Raw genomic sequence first — 17,976 nt, forward strand, 5'->3', positions numbered from 1 at the left:
AATTTGTTATCTTCTTAATCATTTTCCGACACTAAAGCCAAGATATTTTTGAAACATAATTTTATTTGTGCTTTTAGGCGTCGGTATTTATTACTTTTTAACTTAAAATTGGATTTAGTTGTGCTTAGTTACTAAGATTGCCTTCTGAACGGCACAGTGGTGCAACCATTCAGTTTCATTAAGGAAAGGAAAGGGAACCCTTTAGTAAGGAGTTGAACTGTTCAATCTGTCTCAATTGTATCTTAGTAAATCTTCAATAGTGAAAATATGGAAAATTCGTGTTTTCTGTAGTTAAATAATTTTAGTCAGTGACAGCTCAAAATAAGAAAAAGTACCTGCTTGTTAATTTTAAGTTTAAAAAAAAATAGTATCCAAAACTAACCAAAATATTTCAAGTTATTAATAAAATTTTTCCATGCATATTAGGTATAGGTTAGGTATATCATAGTTTTACGCAGCTATCAAGAACTTACAAGATTTTAATGTCTAGTGTAAACGAATTGTTTTGAACGCCTCACCTATTCTCCATTCTACTCAGCCGTTGCTTCAGCTTAGCCTGACCGGCGGTGTACTCGGCCAAGAGCCTCGCGAGCCTGTTTTGCAAAATCTCCACCGTGTTCTCCAACTTCTTAATACTGTCGGCCATGGAATTTTGCGTCTCCTTCGCCCTCTTGAAGACGTCCTCGTCGAGCAGGCCGTCCTTACGCAGTAGTTGGCATCCGCGTTCAATTAACGTCGCTCTGGCCTGTCAACGAAACTCTAGGTAACGACTTAATAGCGTAGTTTGTGGACTTTCAAAGGAGCACGCCGCTGGACTGGCACGTGCAACCTTCGGTCCAGCGGGAGGGACACTGTGCGGTCAAAACTCGATGCGCATCTTAATGAAATTGCAAACATTTCAGGGTTTCCGCGTCAGGCCCAGAAGAGGGTGGTCAGCGATATTACACTTGCAACTTTGCTAACCTTATGCAGCAGCATCATGGCGTGGTCGCATAGGTCCAAATCAAATTGGATAAAGTAGTTGTAGTACTTGAAAATTAATTTGTCAATTTGATTAATTCTCTGCGTGTTGTGAACTCTTTGATTCATATCTAACCAACAGATTCCAGCAAGTTGATTTGTAATCTGTATTTTGCGATTAAAGTAGGGTTGAATACCATATTCCACCCTACTATAATGGTATAGTCTGTCTCAACCTTCATCAAGCTGGCTTTTGCCAGCAATTAAGGAACTTACCTGCCGACGGCAATGAAACTCGGGTCCGGTAGGTGATAGGGACGGAATGTCGAAGGTTTTGGTAATAAATATGTTTTTTTGATTATTTAGTTGGGTATAATGTTATTAAAATACACTAAGATAAAACAATGACATTAAATAAATACAACGAATTCATAGCTAGGATTATCTATAAATAATTACATTTTTATTCTATATCAGAGACGTCATTCAGGTTAAATATAAAAGGATTTTTTTTTAAAGAAACTTCCACAGGCTGCTGTAATATTTTTATAAAACTTCTGGAATCCTCCTGCGTCGGTTTTTGCTGAGTCGAACTTGCTGAAATTGCGCCAATCATCCTGTTGGATGAGCTTGACTGAAACTGGCTCGCATTTTACTCTGTACCTGTTTATATATTGACTGCTTATATACATGACTGATTCCCATATTGGTGACAGGTAGAGACCTGAGTCACGGTTAAGATTGTTAGGTTATTTATCGATTTCTATAGACTTTCGGATTTGTCGTTGGTAGAAGAATTGAGTCAGGGCTGTGTGCTGTCGTCTTTTTAACGTATACTTGGAATGAATTTTTCAGGAGGCTCTGGAAGAATACGAACAGTGGGATTAAGATCAACGGCGCGTATATAAACAACATACGATACGCAGATGACACGGTAGTGTTTGCTATTAGCCTAGAGAGTCTCCAAGAGATGATGGTTCGCGTGGTCGAGGTCAGTGAAGGATACGGGCTTTATATGAACTTTAAGAAAACAAAATATATGGTTGTGTCAAAAACCAACAACCATGTTGGCCAACTCCCTATAAATAACCAGTATATAGAACGAGTTCAGACTTGTGTTTATCTCGGAACCAAGATAAGTGAAACGTGGGATCACTCTCTGGAGATCAAATGCAGAATAGAGAAGGCCAGAGCCGCATTTCTGAAAATAGCAAAACTATTTAAATGCCATGATCTATCACTGCCAACTAAGATCAGACTATTGAGGTGTTATGTCTTTCCAGTGCTACTCTACGGGGTGGAATCCTGGACTTTAACTGAGGCTGCCTGTACAAGAATCGAGCCATTTGAGATGTGGTAATATAAACGCATTTTAAGAATCCCATGGATCGAGCATATAACCAAGGAGCTGCTTAATAAAAATACGCAAGCTTGAATATCTGGGACACATAATGAGGAACAGCGAGCGGTATGACTTGTTGCAGCTGATTCTGTAGGACAAGGTGGAAGGCAGGGGGAGGCCTGATAGACGAAGGATATCGTGGTTGAAGAACTTGCGTACATGGTTCAATACAACAACAGTAGGCCTTTTTCGTGCAGCAGTTGACAAAGTACGCATTGCCATGATGATCGCGAAAATTCGTAACGGATAGGCACCACAAGAAGAAGAAGAAGAAGAATTGATTTCATGCAAGAATTTTGGTTTTATCCAATAAAATTTTAGGTCCGGTTTCGTGATTGTGTTCGGCAACAGCTGATGTGTTTATTGGTCTTAGTCGTAAGGCTCTTTGGTGTTCTTTGAGCCTAGTTGATATTTTTCGTCGGATGTCTCCAATATATTCTTTGCCGCATATGCATGGAATGCTGTAAACTCCTGGCATCTCAAATGGAATTTTCTTTTTGACGGAACGAAGATGTTAAGAGATTTTTGGACAAGTAGTAAATCTGATTTTGTAGTTATACTTCTTTAGAACTTTTAAATATGGCTAGCGATATTTTGAATGCAAGGAAGGACTATAGTGGCAAGTGTAGGATTGCTTTCGGCCTCATTGCTATTGGAAGGTTGTGATGAAGTGTATTTTTTGATCGAACGATTAATATCTTTAATGTGGAAATTATTAGAGAGAAGAGCAGAGGTACGGTGTTTTAATTCCAGGTTCAGTGACTCGGGATGAGATAGTTTTAGGGCTCTGTAAACAAAAATCTCGGCACTTGTATCCTCAGGATAATCCAAGCTAGAATCCTTAATATACTTTCCAGTAAGCAATTTGGAGCAAATCTATCTCCTAACACAGCATGTTTTATGGTTATGCGTTTTCCTTTATTTGGAGGTGCTTTGGTCTGACTGTATTGAGTGGAATCAACTCATCCTTCATACACAGTGTCGTGTGTATCGAACCATGTTTCAACAAGGTAAATTTTGAATCTGTTGTCTAGTCTATATCTTTTAATTTCTTCAATCTCCAAGCGCGTAATCTGTGTGATTCCATTCCTACATGCCTTTTGTCTATTTTGCGGTACTTAAATCCCATTTTACAAACCACTCTATGGTTATATTGCTTTCATCTTCTTCTAGCTTCTGTTTCAGTTTATCCAAGGTAGGAACAACTTCGCTTGGATAACTATGATCACTATTGTCTATACCGTGAGTTTGACAATCACTACGTTTATTCCTATTCTTCATTACTCCACTATTAATAATATCCTTTATCGATGATATTGGCGCTTTTGTAAGGAGATACGTTTCTTCTCTACTTCTCTTCTCTACTGATTAAAGTTTCGTAGACATTTTTCACAACTTGTTTTGCATCAAGCGACAAATGACAACTTCGCTTTGATAAAGACAATATATTTTCCTTCTGATTACGTCCTGATCACTATTGTCTGTACGGTGAGTTAGAAAATCACTACGGTTATTCCTTTTCTTCGACGATATTGGCGTTTTTGTAAGTAGAAAAGTTTCTTTTAAGGCTTCTTAATTAATAAGTCCTGTTTCTGACACATTTTTCACAACACAAATGATTTCGACGCGACATTGTCATATTCAATACACAAGAAATATATCAGAAAGAAAGAAATATATCTAGCCCACCAATGCCTTGTCACTCAAATAAGAATTAATTTTTTTTCAACGGCTTTACACAATAACAATAGGTAATAACATCGTTAACGTTTTATTGGGGAGGGACCGTCGAAAGCAAACACGAAGAAGATTGAGACAGACTATACCCATTTCAATTTCGGTATAAGTAAATTGCGAAAAATTTGATTCGGTTTCTTGATATATTAATGTCAAAAAGATAACTTTTACGTGTTTCTCGATGAATAGAAAGGAACATATTAAACGTGGTCAACTATTTGAATAGTATAACATATTTGGAGCGTATTTTGATAGATTTTGAAATGGCCATACTGATAATGTAGAAACACCATTAACCAACTTAAACAAAGCGCTTCTAAACATATGTGAAAAATTTGGGAGTACGATTTCTTGTTTTTCTTTATCTGCAATACGATAAGAGTTAGATCAATAAAATTGTATACAAGCATTAACATTATTATGATTGTTCATTTTTTGTGGCATGAATATACGGGACTGAATTACTAACTACACGAAGAACTCCAAGAACAAATTACTCAATGACATGCAAAAATATTTATGGAGAGATTTCCATTTTTTTGACAAAAAATGCGTTTATTAAACACAAACGATTACCAATAAAAAGGGATTGTTGAATGAACAAATTATTTAAAGTAATTATTATCCGAGAACGAACTATAGTTAAATTTTTTTTAGAAACAACCGTAAATTAAAACTATTGGATATTATATAGCATAAATTTTGCCACTATGACTTATGTGACTCCCCAATGAAAGGTAAGTAGAAGGAAAGCCTAAATTGTGCGTCCGCCATTCGCCGTTATCTAAAGAATCGGATTTAATTTCGCCACTAATCTATAGATGGTAGCACAAATAAAATTGTCGATCTCTAACTGACTAGACACCTATGTTTAGCCACTCATTGACAGATGACAGCACGGGTTCCAACCTCTTTCATTTACGTATCTTGAACCATGAATTTTTGGGACATATTTCAAACTTTTTTTTTAGGGAGGCACTTACACATATTTATTAATCAATCTAAGGTTATTCTTTAATATTCTGTTCACCCCACAAGACTAAAATTTTAAGTTTGTAGTTTGAGTTGATTCCATATTAATGACGGCCTTACCTCTGGATAGTCGGCTAGCGCGACCAGTAGATCGTCTTTAGCCAAACAAAACAGGTCCGAATAACCCAGCGAGCGAACATTGGCAGTCCGTCTGTTTCCCGTCCTGTTGCCCGCGATATCCAAGACGCTGACCTGGGAAAATAGACAAAGCGACATTGACACTCTGGTAAATAAACCGAATATCGATTGACTGGAGCGTTTCCGCAATTTGCTATTGCTTTGGTTTCCTTACGTTGAGCGTTAGACCCAATAACCGAATACTAATGCGACTAGGTGACATAGTGAATCCAAAATTGAAGTTTTATCTGAGATTCGCAATCCTGTTACTGATTTTTTCAAACTAACTTCTCAAATTAAAAAAAGTAATTGCAATGAAAAGTTTTAAAGACAGACACTGGGACGCTAGCTTGATACACTTAGAAGGTATCTCTAAAATTAAGGGTTGACCATCTTTACCTTAATCACAGAAATGACAGAAGCTTAAACGTGGAAGAAATGCTGGATTATCCTATATACAGCTTATAAAAAGCGTTCTTAGCATTTAGCCCTAGTCAACCAGTTTAATAGAAACACTGAAAATGCAAAACTAACCAAGGAAATCTAAAATTAAAAAAGGTCCCTAATTCTTTACCGTGTAAAATGGCATCTCCTGAGAACGATTACTCATTTCACGGAGCACCATCAGAACGTGGACCTAAAGAGGTCCATTGCGAAGATAGGCAAGAAGCTCATTTGTAAGATTAACGACAGGGATTGTTGGCTGATATGTTCTTTTGAAAATAACTGACTGAAGAGTGGTTACTGCTGTTCTATTAATCTAATTAAGCTACTCAACGGTCACCACTATTAATTCTAACTAAGAAGTCGAGTAAACGAAGAATTTTAATTATCCAGTACATCGCAAGTCAGATTATTCCGCCATGGCAAGGTTTCGAGGACTCAAGGTGACATTAACAAAGACTTTCACTCGCGAGACGTAGCAGCCGCGACGTTTCCATTTAATTGAAATTGAAATTCCAGGCAGCGCGCTTCATTAACTTCCCACCCCAAATTATTTCACGAAAGTTTCATTGGAAATAAAGTTTATTGTTTTACTGGTTGAAATTTTCGTTTTTTTTAATCCCTCCGTTAAAAGCCACTTTGGGGTTGACTACGTGACTTCACCGAAAAAAGGTTCGGAGGCTTTGTAATTTTGATGATATCAAAGCACTCTAAAGCATTTTTTTACAAAGAGTGCTTTATGCATGCAAAATTGACGTAGTGTAAAAGGAAATAATTTAAAAGGACAATGTACTTACCTCGCCAAAAACGGACCCAGCGCCCAATGTCGCCAGCACGGTGGTACCATCGTCGGCTACGACTTGAAGACGTCCCCTTTTCACTATATACATCTCTTTCCCTACGTCTCCTTTTCGACAAATATAGTCCCCGGGGGAAAACACCTGAAAATATGTCGCTTAATTTTTTTAAGCGTTACTTGGTACTTTATTTCACATTAAAGATTTTTATTCCTATTAAGTCAGGCCACTTCTCTCCACAGTCTAGATGAATAAAGGGAGCTCCAAGGCTCTTGCAAGTATTTCTCAATTTGTTATAAATAAGTGTTCGTTGTCAACAGGTCTGCTCTTAAAGTGACTCATTCTGTCTTGAGTTCCTTCTTTTCACTTTTGAGAGCACCTTCTGCTGTACCGTACCTCAAGGCATATGTTATTTGCATGATATATATTAATAAGTTGTTTTGTTGTTAACGTGTGTCTTAAATGCCGTGATTTACTTCTTGACTGTAATTCCGAGGAACTTTGTGCTATTCACCAGAAGGGGTTCCCCTTCAGCAATTTTTAGATTAAGAGAGCGTTCAATTCTTTTTTAGAGGTTATGGAACCGGATATAGTTTGTGTTTAAGTACAAATAAGTTTTTCAGAACGAATAAATCAGTTTATCAAGATTTGCAATTATTTTTTTTCTAGAAGCTGTTTATCATATTTTCGTCGTCTACGGTCCCATGGCGGAACCCCGAGGAGCTCCTATCGACATTACGTCTCTTTGACATAATTTTTTTCGTTACTAGGGTTGGATTTGTCATTCATTTCTACATATTATAGAGGTAATAGACATGCAGCGTGTCCCGAAATCATACCTCCGTATTTTATTAAAAAGCGTTAAAAATGTTATTTAAATATTGGGGCTTGGAAAATACTTACAAAAAATAGTCAGGATTTCATTTTTAATACCACATATTTAAGAAATGAAGAGGTTGAAGACTCCATTTTATAAGAACTGCGATTGCTATTTTATGTCGGAGAATAAGTGCTTCAAATATTGACGTCTAATTTCGGGACATCCTGTTTCTCACGTATGCCTTTGAGAGTAACATGAAAATAATGACCAGTAGCATCTTTTCAGCAGTATTTTGTCCAAATTTGCCTAGATCCATGAAATTTTCAGAAAAACAATGAGTTAAGTTTGTGGGGGCCATTGTTTATGCAGGTTAGTGTGAGAACTTCAGGGGCAAGCAGCATTGCAGCCTGAGGAACATCAATTTTACGACCCCTGCTTTAACTAATGGCTATAAGGGTGTGACCAAAATTAATAGTTCCCGAGAAATCCAATAACATTTTGTGGTACATAGCATATTAGATTAAGGTCTCGCAGATGATGTAAGGAACGTAGCTGAGTTACTAGAAAGCAATTTCCAAAAAATAATTAATTGTTTTTTCATGCACATGGATAAATGCTCTTATTAAATAAAACTATATAAAAAGAAACAACAAAATATTGTTAATCATTAAGCTTTTTTGTGTGAGAAATTTTATTTTGAGGATTTTCTTTTATCGAGCTTCTGGGCGAGCGGTTAACACTTAAGCCGATTAAGAGATCCGAATCTCCGATTAATCCATCAAGCCGTTACGCGACTTTTGTGTAAGACGGAGGCCCGTAAAAAAACTCTTTTCCATAACTATCAATCTTTTCACAATTTCCCATTCAAATTAGCTTAACGCGCCAAATCCCCCGAATAAATTTGACAGTCGGTGCAGGCAGCACTCGAAAATATTGAATTTCGACCGGCATCTGGGCGTCTTCTGTGTCTCCTGATTCTATTCGCATTAGATAAGACAATAGAAGCGAATATTTAAACGCAGCGCTGCGATTGGTGGTCAAATAGAACCGTTCCAATGCCTGTTTGTGATCTACGAAGCAAAGTTGAAAAATTGATTTTAAAAATTTGTCGTATCTTCCATAATACGAAAAATATTGTGATTGTCTTGTAAAATTTTAATTCAAAGTTTTGTTTTTTCAGTACTGTGATTAAGATTAGAATCTTAAATACAACATTTATATTTAGAAAATGTTCAGTTGGAAAGATAAATATGTACTTACTTTTTGGATATGATACAATTTCTTAATATTTATATTTATAAATAAACTGAGAAAAGAGTAATAATGGAAATTTAACTCTCTAGATAGGGTGCTGTTGTACTCGTTCTTCCTTCTTTATACTATCTTTGATTGCTTATTTTTGTTTTCGAAAGTCCTCAGTTATTTCAAAGAATCTATAGTGTGTTTTTCTGGTATGAATATGCATATTTCCTTATACAGTATAGTTACACGCAATGAGAGATGGAGTTGCGAATACAACGGCGTTTTATAGAGAGATTTTTATTTTAAATTTCCATTATTATTCCTTTTTCAGTTGAGTTGTGTCTACTATGATATAGTATGTTTACTTTATACTTTATACTACTTTACGCTATGCTATATTTACTTGTGCGCTATAGTTTCTTTAAAACAATTGATAATTTTTTTTATACAAATATGAGCAATGAAGTGTAGTATAAAACTTGCTCGATTCATCCACAATCGACGCAGGAGAAATCCAAAAGATTTGTAATTAGTGTTACTTTATTTTATATCATTGTTTTACATGACCTACAGCCAATTTTGGGATTTTTGTAATTTCTAATTAATGCATGGGTTGTTTCTTTCCAAGCATCAAATGTTATGCGATATTCTAATAACTTAAGAATCTCACTGGAGTCTACGGATACAGTTTTTCGGACAACTGAGATACTAGGGGACTTACAATCCAATGATCTCAATAATACAATCGGTTCAGAAAGTTTTATAAACATTAAGTAAGGAATTCCTTCTTCCACCGACAATAAGCTACAAACCTGCAACCTCAATTTCAGCACCAAAGCTTCCAAGAGTCCGGGCTCGCAGTCCTGAAATATCCGCACTTTCCTCAAGGTGTCCAAGTGCACCCGGATCGCTATTTCGGCTTTGAGCTTGTCGGGAAGAGCCGACAAGACTCTCTCCTCGTCGAGAGCTCCACTCTCGGCCCACGTGTACGCGAACCACCTTATGACGCGGGCTTCCAGCTCCCTGCCCACTTTTCTAAACGCCATGTACTGTTTCACGCCGTCCATTCGGTTCTGGAAGTCCACTCGTGCCACGTTCATGTTCGAAATCATGGAACCAATGTTACCTGAGAAGAAAACATTCTGGTATTAGTTAAAGTTCATTTCAGAAAAGCGAGTAATGAAACTACCAAGCTTTCATGGCAGGCCTGTCAACGGAAACAGAAATGGTATTACTTAAAACGGAGGCACTGTGTAATTTTCAGCACAGAAACATAACTTTGTTTCAGTTTACAAAGTTGTCAAAAACCATTAATACCTGACAAAAATTAAAAAACAACTATTTTATATTATAAATAAAAAATCGGAAGAAAATACTAATAGAAAATTCTGAGAAGACGAAGAGGAATTTCACATTTCGAACATTGAAGATAAAATAACCTTTTTAAACAATTACATTTTCAGTCTGTCCGATAAACATTAAGCGCTTCATCCCTTATGGATAACTGAAAATATTAAATTGCTCCGAAAATTGACAAACCTTTAAATTCTCAAATTCTCCTGGTCAGTATGAATATTCAAATTCCAACATTAAGGATACTAGGTTGGAATTAAAAAAACTCAATAGCTAAATCTAGGAAGAACAATCTTCTTCGAAGTAATCTTTTAGATCCTGATGATTTATATAAAACTTATTTAATTGATCCAGAATAACAAAGTACCTGACCAGGAATTAACAAATCTTTATGATAATAAATAATAATTTTATGATAATAATCGTCGACGAACAAATAAACTTTGTGCTAACTAGCCAAGATGAAGTTTTTGATATAATTAAAAATCTAAAGCAATGAGCAGTGACGCATTAAATATTACATTAATACAGCTGTTTTGTTCTGTCATTATTCCGATCATAATGCATGTGATAAATCCGTGCATTTTGGAGTCTTATTTTCCCACATCCGGAAAAAAGGCAAAAGTTACACCTCTTTCAAAAATGAAAAGCGTACAGTTTTTCCTACTCTTTCCAAAGTGTTCGAAAGGATACTTAGACATACAAATGAGAGGATTTCCGACGGAATACAATATTGTAGAGAAAAGCCAGTGTGACTTTTGAAAGGCCATAGCTGCGAAACTGCTCTGACTGATGTTACTGAGGATATGCTACGAGCAACTGATGATAATAAGGTCAGTGCATTGATACTTTTGGACTTCAGTAAAAGATTCGATAAGATAAATCATAAATTACCTATCTCAATTCTGCACTATATTGGATTTGGAAAAATCGCTCACATTATTAAGCTCTGATCGAGCTCAGAGGGTATTCTATAGTAATAAATATTCTAAACCGCTCTTTGTTCGACTGCGGGTACTATAGGATATAGCATTTTGGCTCCCTTTTAATTTTAGTTGTTGGAGCATTGCAGTCATCACTTGATACGAATGACAGTCAGATCTATTATTCATTTGCTGCTTGTAAACTAAAGAAGCCGAAATTCTGATTAACGCAGACGTATGTACATTTTATAAAACTGCCTCTGATCATCTGTTGTAGCTTGATCCAACTAAATCGTCACTGTTGCTCTTCGGTAGTGACTCCTAGACTACTGAATAAAACTGAACGACACGCATCTACCATATTCACTTACTGGCAAAAGTTTAGCTCGGAGGTACATACATTAAATCTAAGACAAAACTACAGATTCAGAGTGCCGCTACACCAAAGAGAAATATTCAAAAGGTCCTTTTCGTCCTTCTTCGACACATTATAGCATTTAAGCAAATGTACAAAAGTACCACTTGGATCTCAATAATAAGATGCGATAAAATTCAGATGCTTTTATTATATCCTACTTCCGTTCATTCCCGCCTTTTTCTTCTGTGACAGATACAAGGAATCCAATTTCAGTTTATGCAGTGTGTATCCGCGAGTGGTATGTATATTTCAAAAATTTTTGTTATATAGGTAACACTAGGCTTGAATAGTCTTTGGTTTGGTACTTCCATATATCTGAAACTTTTGTTTAAAAGAAAGCTTTCTGTTGGCCATGTATTATGAGCAACACACGTGTTATACCAATGCGAAGGTCTATCGAGAATTCGTCTTTATCTGCTGGGCGTAACGAAACCAGAAGCAACAAGCTACCCAGATAGCCGTAATCAAATCTATGGAGTTTTGGAGCTTAATAAAGCTCTATAGCTATAGAGCCACAATAAATCATTTAGTTCACAGTGATGGACTAATTACTAATCTCCCAAAATTGACTTTTGAACTATTTTTGTACCTACTTTCACCTTAGTCCCACGTTTTGTTTTATTTGATTCGACGCAGGACCAGTAACAATCAAACGAAAACCAATCACTAGTGACCAAGTTTACACGCACCGGTAAAGTTGGCTGTGCTCACACATGGAAATATCGGCTAAATTCATATTTCGTTGGCGGGCCTAAACAAAATTTATCCTTTAATGCGGACGTTATTGATCTTAAAACAGGACCCGCGTGCAACCGTAGATAAATTAGTGCAAATCTCAGCCACTAAATCTTAGGTTCAGCCCCGAGACTTTGGGGTGGGCTGGAGGCGATTCTACTGTATAAATTGCATCATTTACTCGGTCAAGTCCAGAGACGTTTAATTTCGGTTAGATTTTCCCGAAATCCTGGCATCAAATTGGATTTCGTATATAAATTAAGCGAAGACGTCGCAGATCATTAACCGGGGCTCTGGTAATCAGGTATATTTCATATTCAAAACATTTAATAATCGTGTTAGATTATGCAGGCGTCGTTGGTTATACACTAGTGTGGATCTCGGTAGAAAACGGCTTGAATAATTCATATAAACATTCATGGAAAAGTCAAGTCAATTAAAACTTCAACCGAAAAATTATTATAACAATTTTAAGAGGCCAATCTTAAGTTTTTATGACAAGGAAATATTGAAAATTGTTGTGAACATTATGGTATATTATGCAAAAAGTGTGGTAAACGGCATTTGAGTGACGAGTTTATTTTTTTTTTAATAAACGTGTGACTTAAAAAAGTTTACCAAACGTGTTGCATAGTTTACTCCTTTTACGAAGGTTGGTTTTTAGGTACATTTTTGCAAAACAACACTAATACATTCACGGAGATGATCATCAGAATTAACAAACGTGGGGTAAAATCTCCGAAATCATCCGATTGCTACCAAATCCGTACGGTAATATCCCGGAAATGTCCGAGGGGACTCGGATCCGTGTGACAAGAAAGTCGCGTGATAAAGTGACGCTTTCCGTATGCTATATCGGTGTATACTCGTAATTAGCTATTTTGCAATAGAGAGTAGAATAAGGACAATTACTGCCTACGTATGGGGTGAGCCGTATATCTTGGGAGACTACCTTATCTCAGAAACTATAGGGAATGGATCCAAAAGTTATTGGGGGTCTTAGCAGCCTTCAATTTATTTTAGAGTGTTTCATCTTTCGTGGGCAAGTATCAACTTCCTTATTTTAAAAGGAAAACCTGGTATATTACTTCATTTTTTAATTCTACACAAAAATCTAGTCATATACTCAAGTCCAACCGTTTTTAACATTTTTAATTTTTTATGTTGAAAATGACGTTTGCAAGACGTAAAATATCTGGCAATTTCTTCATTCGGAAGCATTTATTGTTTCAGGTTCGTAATTGATTGAGTAAGTTTTCTTGTAGGCCAAGGACTTGAATAACGGAAATTAAAAAAAATAGCAAAAAACTTTTTTTTAAATGGAAACTACCTATTTTTATAATCTTGTCATATTTAGCATCAAAAGTTAAGGTAATTTTATATAAAATTGTATATGCCTAATACAATTACTGGAAAAACAAGAATAATAAAAAACATATTGAAATTACAAGTTCAGGGGGAACTTCTGTCATAATATTGGGACGTTCAGAGGTCCAGTATTTTTTATCAGAATGTAAATTCCAAACGCTACTGAGAGCTTTTAAATATTATCCATCTTTTCGTTGCAAATGAAGTGCCTGAAAGGGGACGACGAAATTTAATTTGGCTAGCAGGATGGAGCTCCATATCGCAGAAGTCAAGAAATTGGCACCTATTTAAATGCACACTATAGCACTATAGAGAATGGATTGGGGAGAATCTGGCCTCCAAGGAGCAATGACTTAACTAACCTAGATTTTTTCTATGGGGTACACTTAAAGATTTAGTTTATAAACGCAATCCGTCAATTGCCGAGGAACTTATTTAAATGGGTCTGAAGCTGTATTGCTCAAAGGGCAGGACATATTGAACAACTGTTACAATAATTATTATCCTTTCTAAGCAATTAATTATTTATTGATCGTTCATTAACATAAAAAATCACCAACGTTATCGTTTATCCTTGGTCTTATTCTGTATAAATAATGCATACATAATCTTTCATTCTCCATAACCGCATCGGCAAGATTTTGGTCAACTATGAAATGGCAAATCATCGTGGCAGCACTTGTTTTCATCAAACGCCATCATAGTCACCTTACTAACTAAATTTATATGGAAATATTTCAAAACGTAAAAACATTGGGCATAATCAACCTTATATAAAATTGCCTTCATTTTTATTGGTAAATATGACAAGATTATAAAAATGGGTAGTAGACATTTAAAAAAAAGTTTTTTGGCTTTTTTTATTTCATTTTTAAGCTTATTTTTAGCTTACTCTGTATTAATATGTATCAATAAATGCTTCCGAATGAAGAAATTGGCAGACATTTTAAGTCTCGCAAACGTCATTTTTCGTATAAAAAATTAAAAATGTCAAAAATGGTTATACACAAAATATATCAAAAATTTTGTATAGAATTCAAGAATGAATTTAAAATAAGAAAGTTGAGACTCGCCCAACAAAAATGAAACACCACTATATACATTAAAATTAAATAAATTAAAGGTTTGTAATACCCCAATTAATTTTTGACTCCATCCCCTATAGTTTCTGAGATAAGGTAGTGTCCCAAAATAAACGGCCAACTCTCTTCAAGGCAAATGCACGTCTTTTCATTAACATAGGAGTTAGTAGCGAGTGTTCATTACGTTTGGTCGAATAAAATTGATGTCCTGTTGTTGTAAACACCTGGTGTCTCAAACCAAATTTTGTCTTGAATAAATCAAAGATGTTAAGAGATTTTTTTTTAATATTATGTTTTTCAGTCAGTGAGTAATGTTTTGGATGAAGGAAGGCAGGAAGTGGCCTGTATGGGGGTTGCTTTAGGATTTATTGTCTTTTGGAAGGTTCTGGTGTTTTTATTATAGTTCCGGTGATCGGGTTGAGATGGTTTTACTGCTTTGTAAACAAGAAAGGGTATGGATCTAGGTGTGTGTAAACCGATTGACCCAATGTTTGGTCTGATTTTCTATCGATAAGAATATCTAAGAATTGGAGATAATTATTAGTTGTTAATTCAGTGGTAAAACGTATATTACGGTATGCAGACTTTAAATGGTAAGAAATCTGGTAGTGATTCTTGACCATGATTCAAAATAATAAAAGTATCATCAATTTAGCGTCTTCATAGTTTTGGTTTCAGATGGAAAGTGTCGAGGGCTTTCTTCTTAAAAGATATATTTGCAATTATGATAATGATAATGGTGATAATGCTGTTTGTTCATAAATTTGACCCTTGCAATAAAAATATGTACTAGACAAGCATTTTTCAATTAAGGTGAGCAAATATGATTTCAGATTTTCAGATTTTAATGTACCTTAAATTATGTTGAGAGTTTCAGCAATAGAAAGTTTAGTAAATAGAAACTCTACGTCGAAACTAACTAACTAACTAATTAAGAGCTAGTGATCATAGTTGTGCATCTCTAGATAGTTATTTGCCAAAGTTTCAGCCATTTTGGATGTGTGCTTTTTAGTTTGGAGTCGTTTGAGTGAGTCAATGGTAAAAAAGGGGGACCCGACTCTGATAAAATCAAAAACTTATTTTTTGGCAGGGAAAGTCATTGCGACTGTTTTTTGGGATAGCCATGGAAACATCTTAATCGATTACCTTCAAACAGGAAAAATCATTACGCATCATTACTTGACAATCTGACAACAGAAATTTCAGGAAAATATCCACATTTGCAAAAAAAAAATGCTGTTTCACCAAGACAACTCTCATAACTGCCTTGCTCACCAGATCTAGCCCCAAGCGATTTCTTTTTGTACACTCATCTGAAAACTGCTCTCGAAGGACCAAGATTTTCGTCAAATGAGAAGACAATTACCTTCGTGAACAATTATTTTGCGGAGGAAACCGAGCGGGATGTAACCCTGGTATTAGCAGGGGATATTAACATCCTTTTCTCTGAATTATTATGATTTACAGATAGAATGGAGCATGTTTCATTAAAATTATACTCTGCAAGAGAAATGCTTATTTTACTAGCGCTATCCGAGGACCCATATTACGAGCACATTAGTAAGTGCTTATAGCGACCTAAATCTACCAAAAATCTGTCGAAACTCTAGTGTTATATTAAATTATGTCTTTCCCTCCATTCGATGTGTTTATAAATAAAGTGCTCATGCGCCCTTCCATCTTTTTAATTGAATTTTTTTCTAACGAAACCATTGAGACCACTGTGTATTGGTGTTTATCAAGTGTCTTTGAAGTTATAGGGTGTTAAATTTCTTCTTTTTTCCTTTTACTTATTGCAAAGAAAAAAATGCTTATATATTATAGTGACCAGCCAGAAATTCTATAACTCGTTTAAGTATTAATCCGTCTTTGTATATTATTTTTAAAATATAAATTGTTTGAGTTTGTTAGCAGCATCGCACAAAACACCCTGTACAACAGGCGGCTTTTGTGTGTGCCCACATTTACGACCGCCGCTGACGAACAATTTTAGAATCATATTAAATAAAATCTCGTATGCATTGTCATTTAATATCGGCTTACGATTATGCACATAAAATTGCAATTACGAGCTGTATTAAGGCTCACTTAAACCATATCCTTCCGCTTATTTTTATATTCAAATCACATAGCGCCATTTAATCGTTAGCAGTGCCGTGCTACCGACGTCATTCGTTCCATAAACGCGAAAAGCTTTTATTATTCAAAATAACCAAAATCAAAATTTGAATTCCAACTTTGGATAACAAACGAAAACATTCGCGGAGTAAAGATAGCTTTTGAGACCCATAGTCGTTCATTTTTTATTAAGAGAAGAAAACCTCGTAAAACATTCCGCACGCCACTGGTCCGCTACATAATAAGGGATCTTTTATAATCTCAATAAACACTAAATTGGTAAAACGATATCTTTTAGGAACGAGTAAGAATAAGTACCTATTACCCATATGTGTGCGGGTCGTAAATATATAGAATATTGGTGATTGAATTATTGAGAATCAATAACAATTTTCCTTACTTGGGCGTCAGTTCTCTGATGTGACGTTAATCTTTACGTCAGTCTGTGAACTTTTACGGGACTACCGTCCACTAGATCACTAGTGAATCAGCCTTCAATTTTGACATTCTTACAATGGTTATGAGTGTTTATTTTCAGTGCGCATATTTATGAATATTCATGCATGCCTATGATAAATCTCACTCTTACAGATGATTGAACTTTGCATATCTTATTGTGATTATGTTCTCTATACTTGTTTTTAGTAGTTGGTTTTCCCTAGAATATGTCTGTATACTTTTGAATACGTTTTTATCAGATCATACATGCATTATGTGATGAATCATACCACAGTGTGGAGGATATATGCAAATACTTTCGAAAAATCGATGAAATCGATTCTTTTTGCGAAGACGCATAAGATTCGGCTTAATAAAATTTTATTCATGAATGCTTTTTAAAACATGTACAGGGTGCGCCGCAAATTCAAAAAAACTGAAAAATTATTGAACATTTGCTATAACTGAAAGACTGTGCCTCGGATGTCAGTCCATCTTACATAAACAGCGAAAACTTTTGTATTTAAGGTTTTCACCTGTTGCACAGGGTGTTGAAGATATTAAGTGCTATATTCAAAAATTAACAGATGTCTTAAATTTGCAGTTATCGACTTCAGATTTGGCAAAAGGGTAGAAGCCCACACATCATCTGCAGAAAAAGAATTTACTCAAATCTCGCAAAGTATTTTTTAAAAATTTTTGAATTTTTTTTTGGTATATTTTGACTTCCAGAAAAACATTATTTTCTGGAAAACTATTAACCCATTCGGCAACATTTATGAACCAGGAAATGGAGGAGATCTGGGACCATAACCTTTATTTCAGGCATTTTTTCCATTGTATAATAGGGTTTTTCAATTATAGACAAAAATCTAATAGATAATGAAAATCGTTCTTTTCGATATTAAATTATTAGCCGTAAATCAAACTTCGTGAAAAATATGACCAATTGGTTTAAACAGTGTTATAGGCCACATCGAAAGCTACAAT

The 17,976-nt window shown here is 35.4% G+C and overlaps 1 protein-coding gene across 2 annotated transcripts in view; it reads right to left on the reverse strand.

Annotated features, from left to right (window-relative positions):
• Positions 1-17,976, reverse strand: part of LOC132707416 (cyclic nucleotide-gated cation channel subunit A) — a 53,468-nt gene that overhangs the window by 5,407 nt on the left and 30,085 nt on the right. For both annotated transcript variants that reach the window (XM_060679264.1, XM_060679265.1), the window contains 4 exons: positions 9,364-9,677; positions 6,490-6,633; positions 5,192-5,323; positions 519-745 (listed from right to left, as the gene is read on the reverse strand). In XM_060679264.1, coding sequence (XP_060535247.1) covers positions 519-745; positions 5,192-5,323; positions 6,490-6,633; positions 9,364-9,677 — 817 coding nt within the window. The remainder of the gene's footprint in view (positions 1-518; positions 746-5,191; positions 5,324-6,489; positions 6,634-9,363; positions 9,678-17,976) is intronic.

Source organism: Cylas formicarius, unplaced genomic scaffold (assembly GCF_029955315.1).
Source record: "Cylas formicarius isolate icCylForm1 unplaced genomic scaffold, icCylForm1.1 PGA_scaffold_9__14_contigs__length_23061073, whole genome shotgun sequence".
In the NCBI taxonomy this organism is placed as follows: domain Eukaryota; kingdom Metazoa; phylum Arthropoda; class Insecta; order Coleoptera; family Brentidae; genus Cylas; species Cylas formicarius.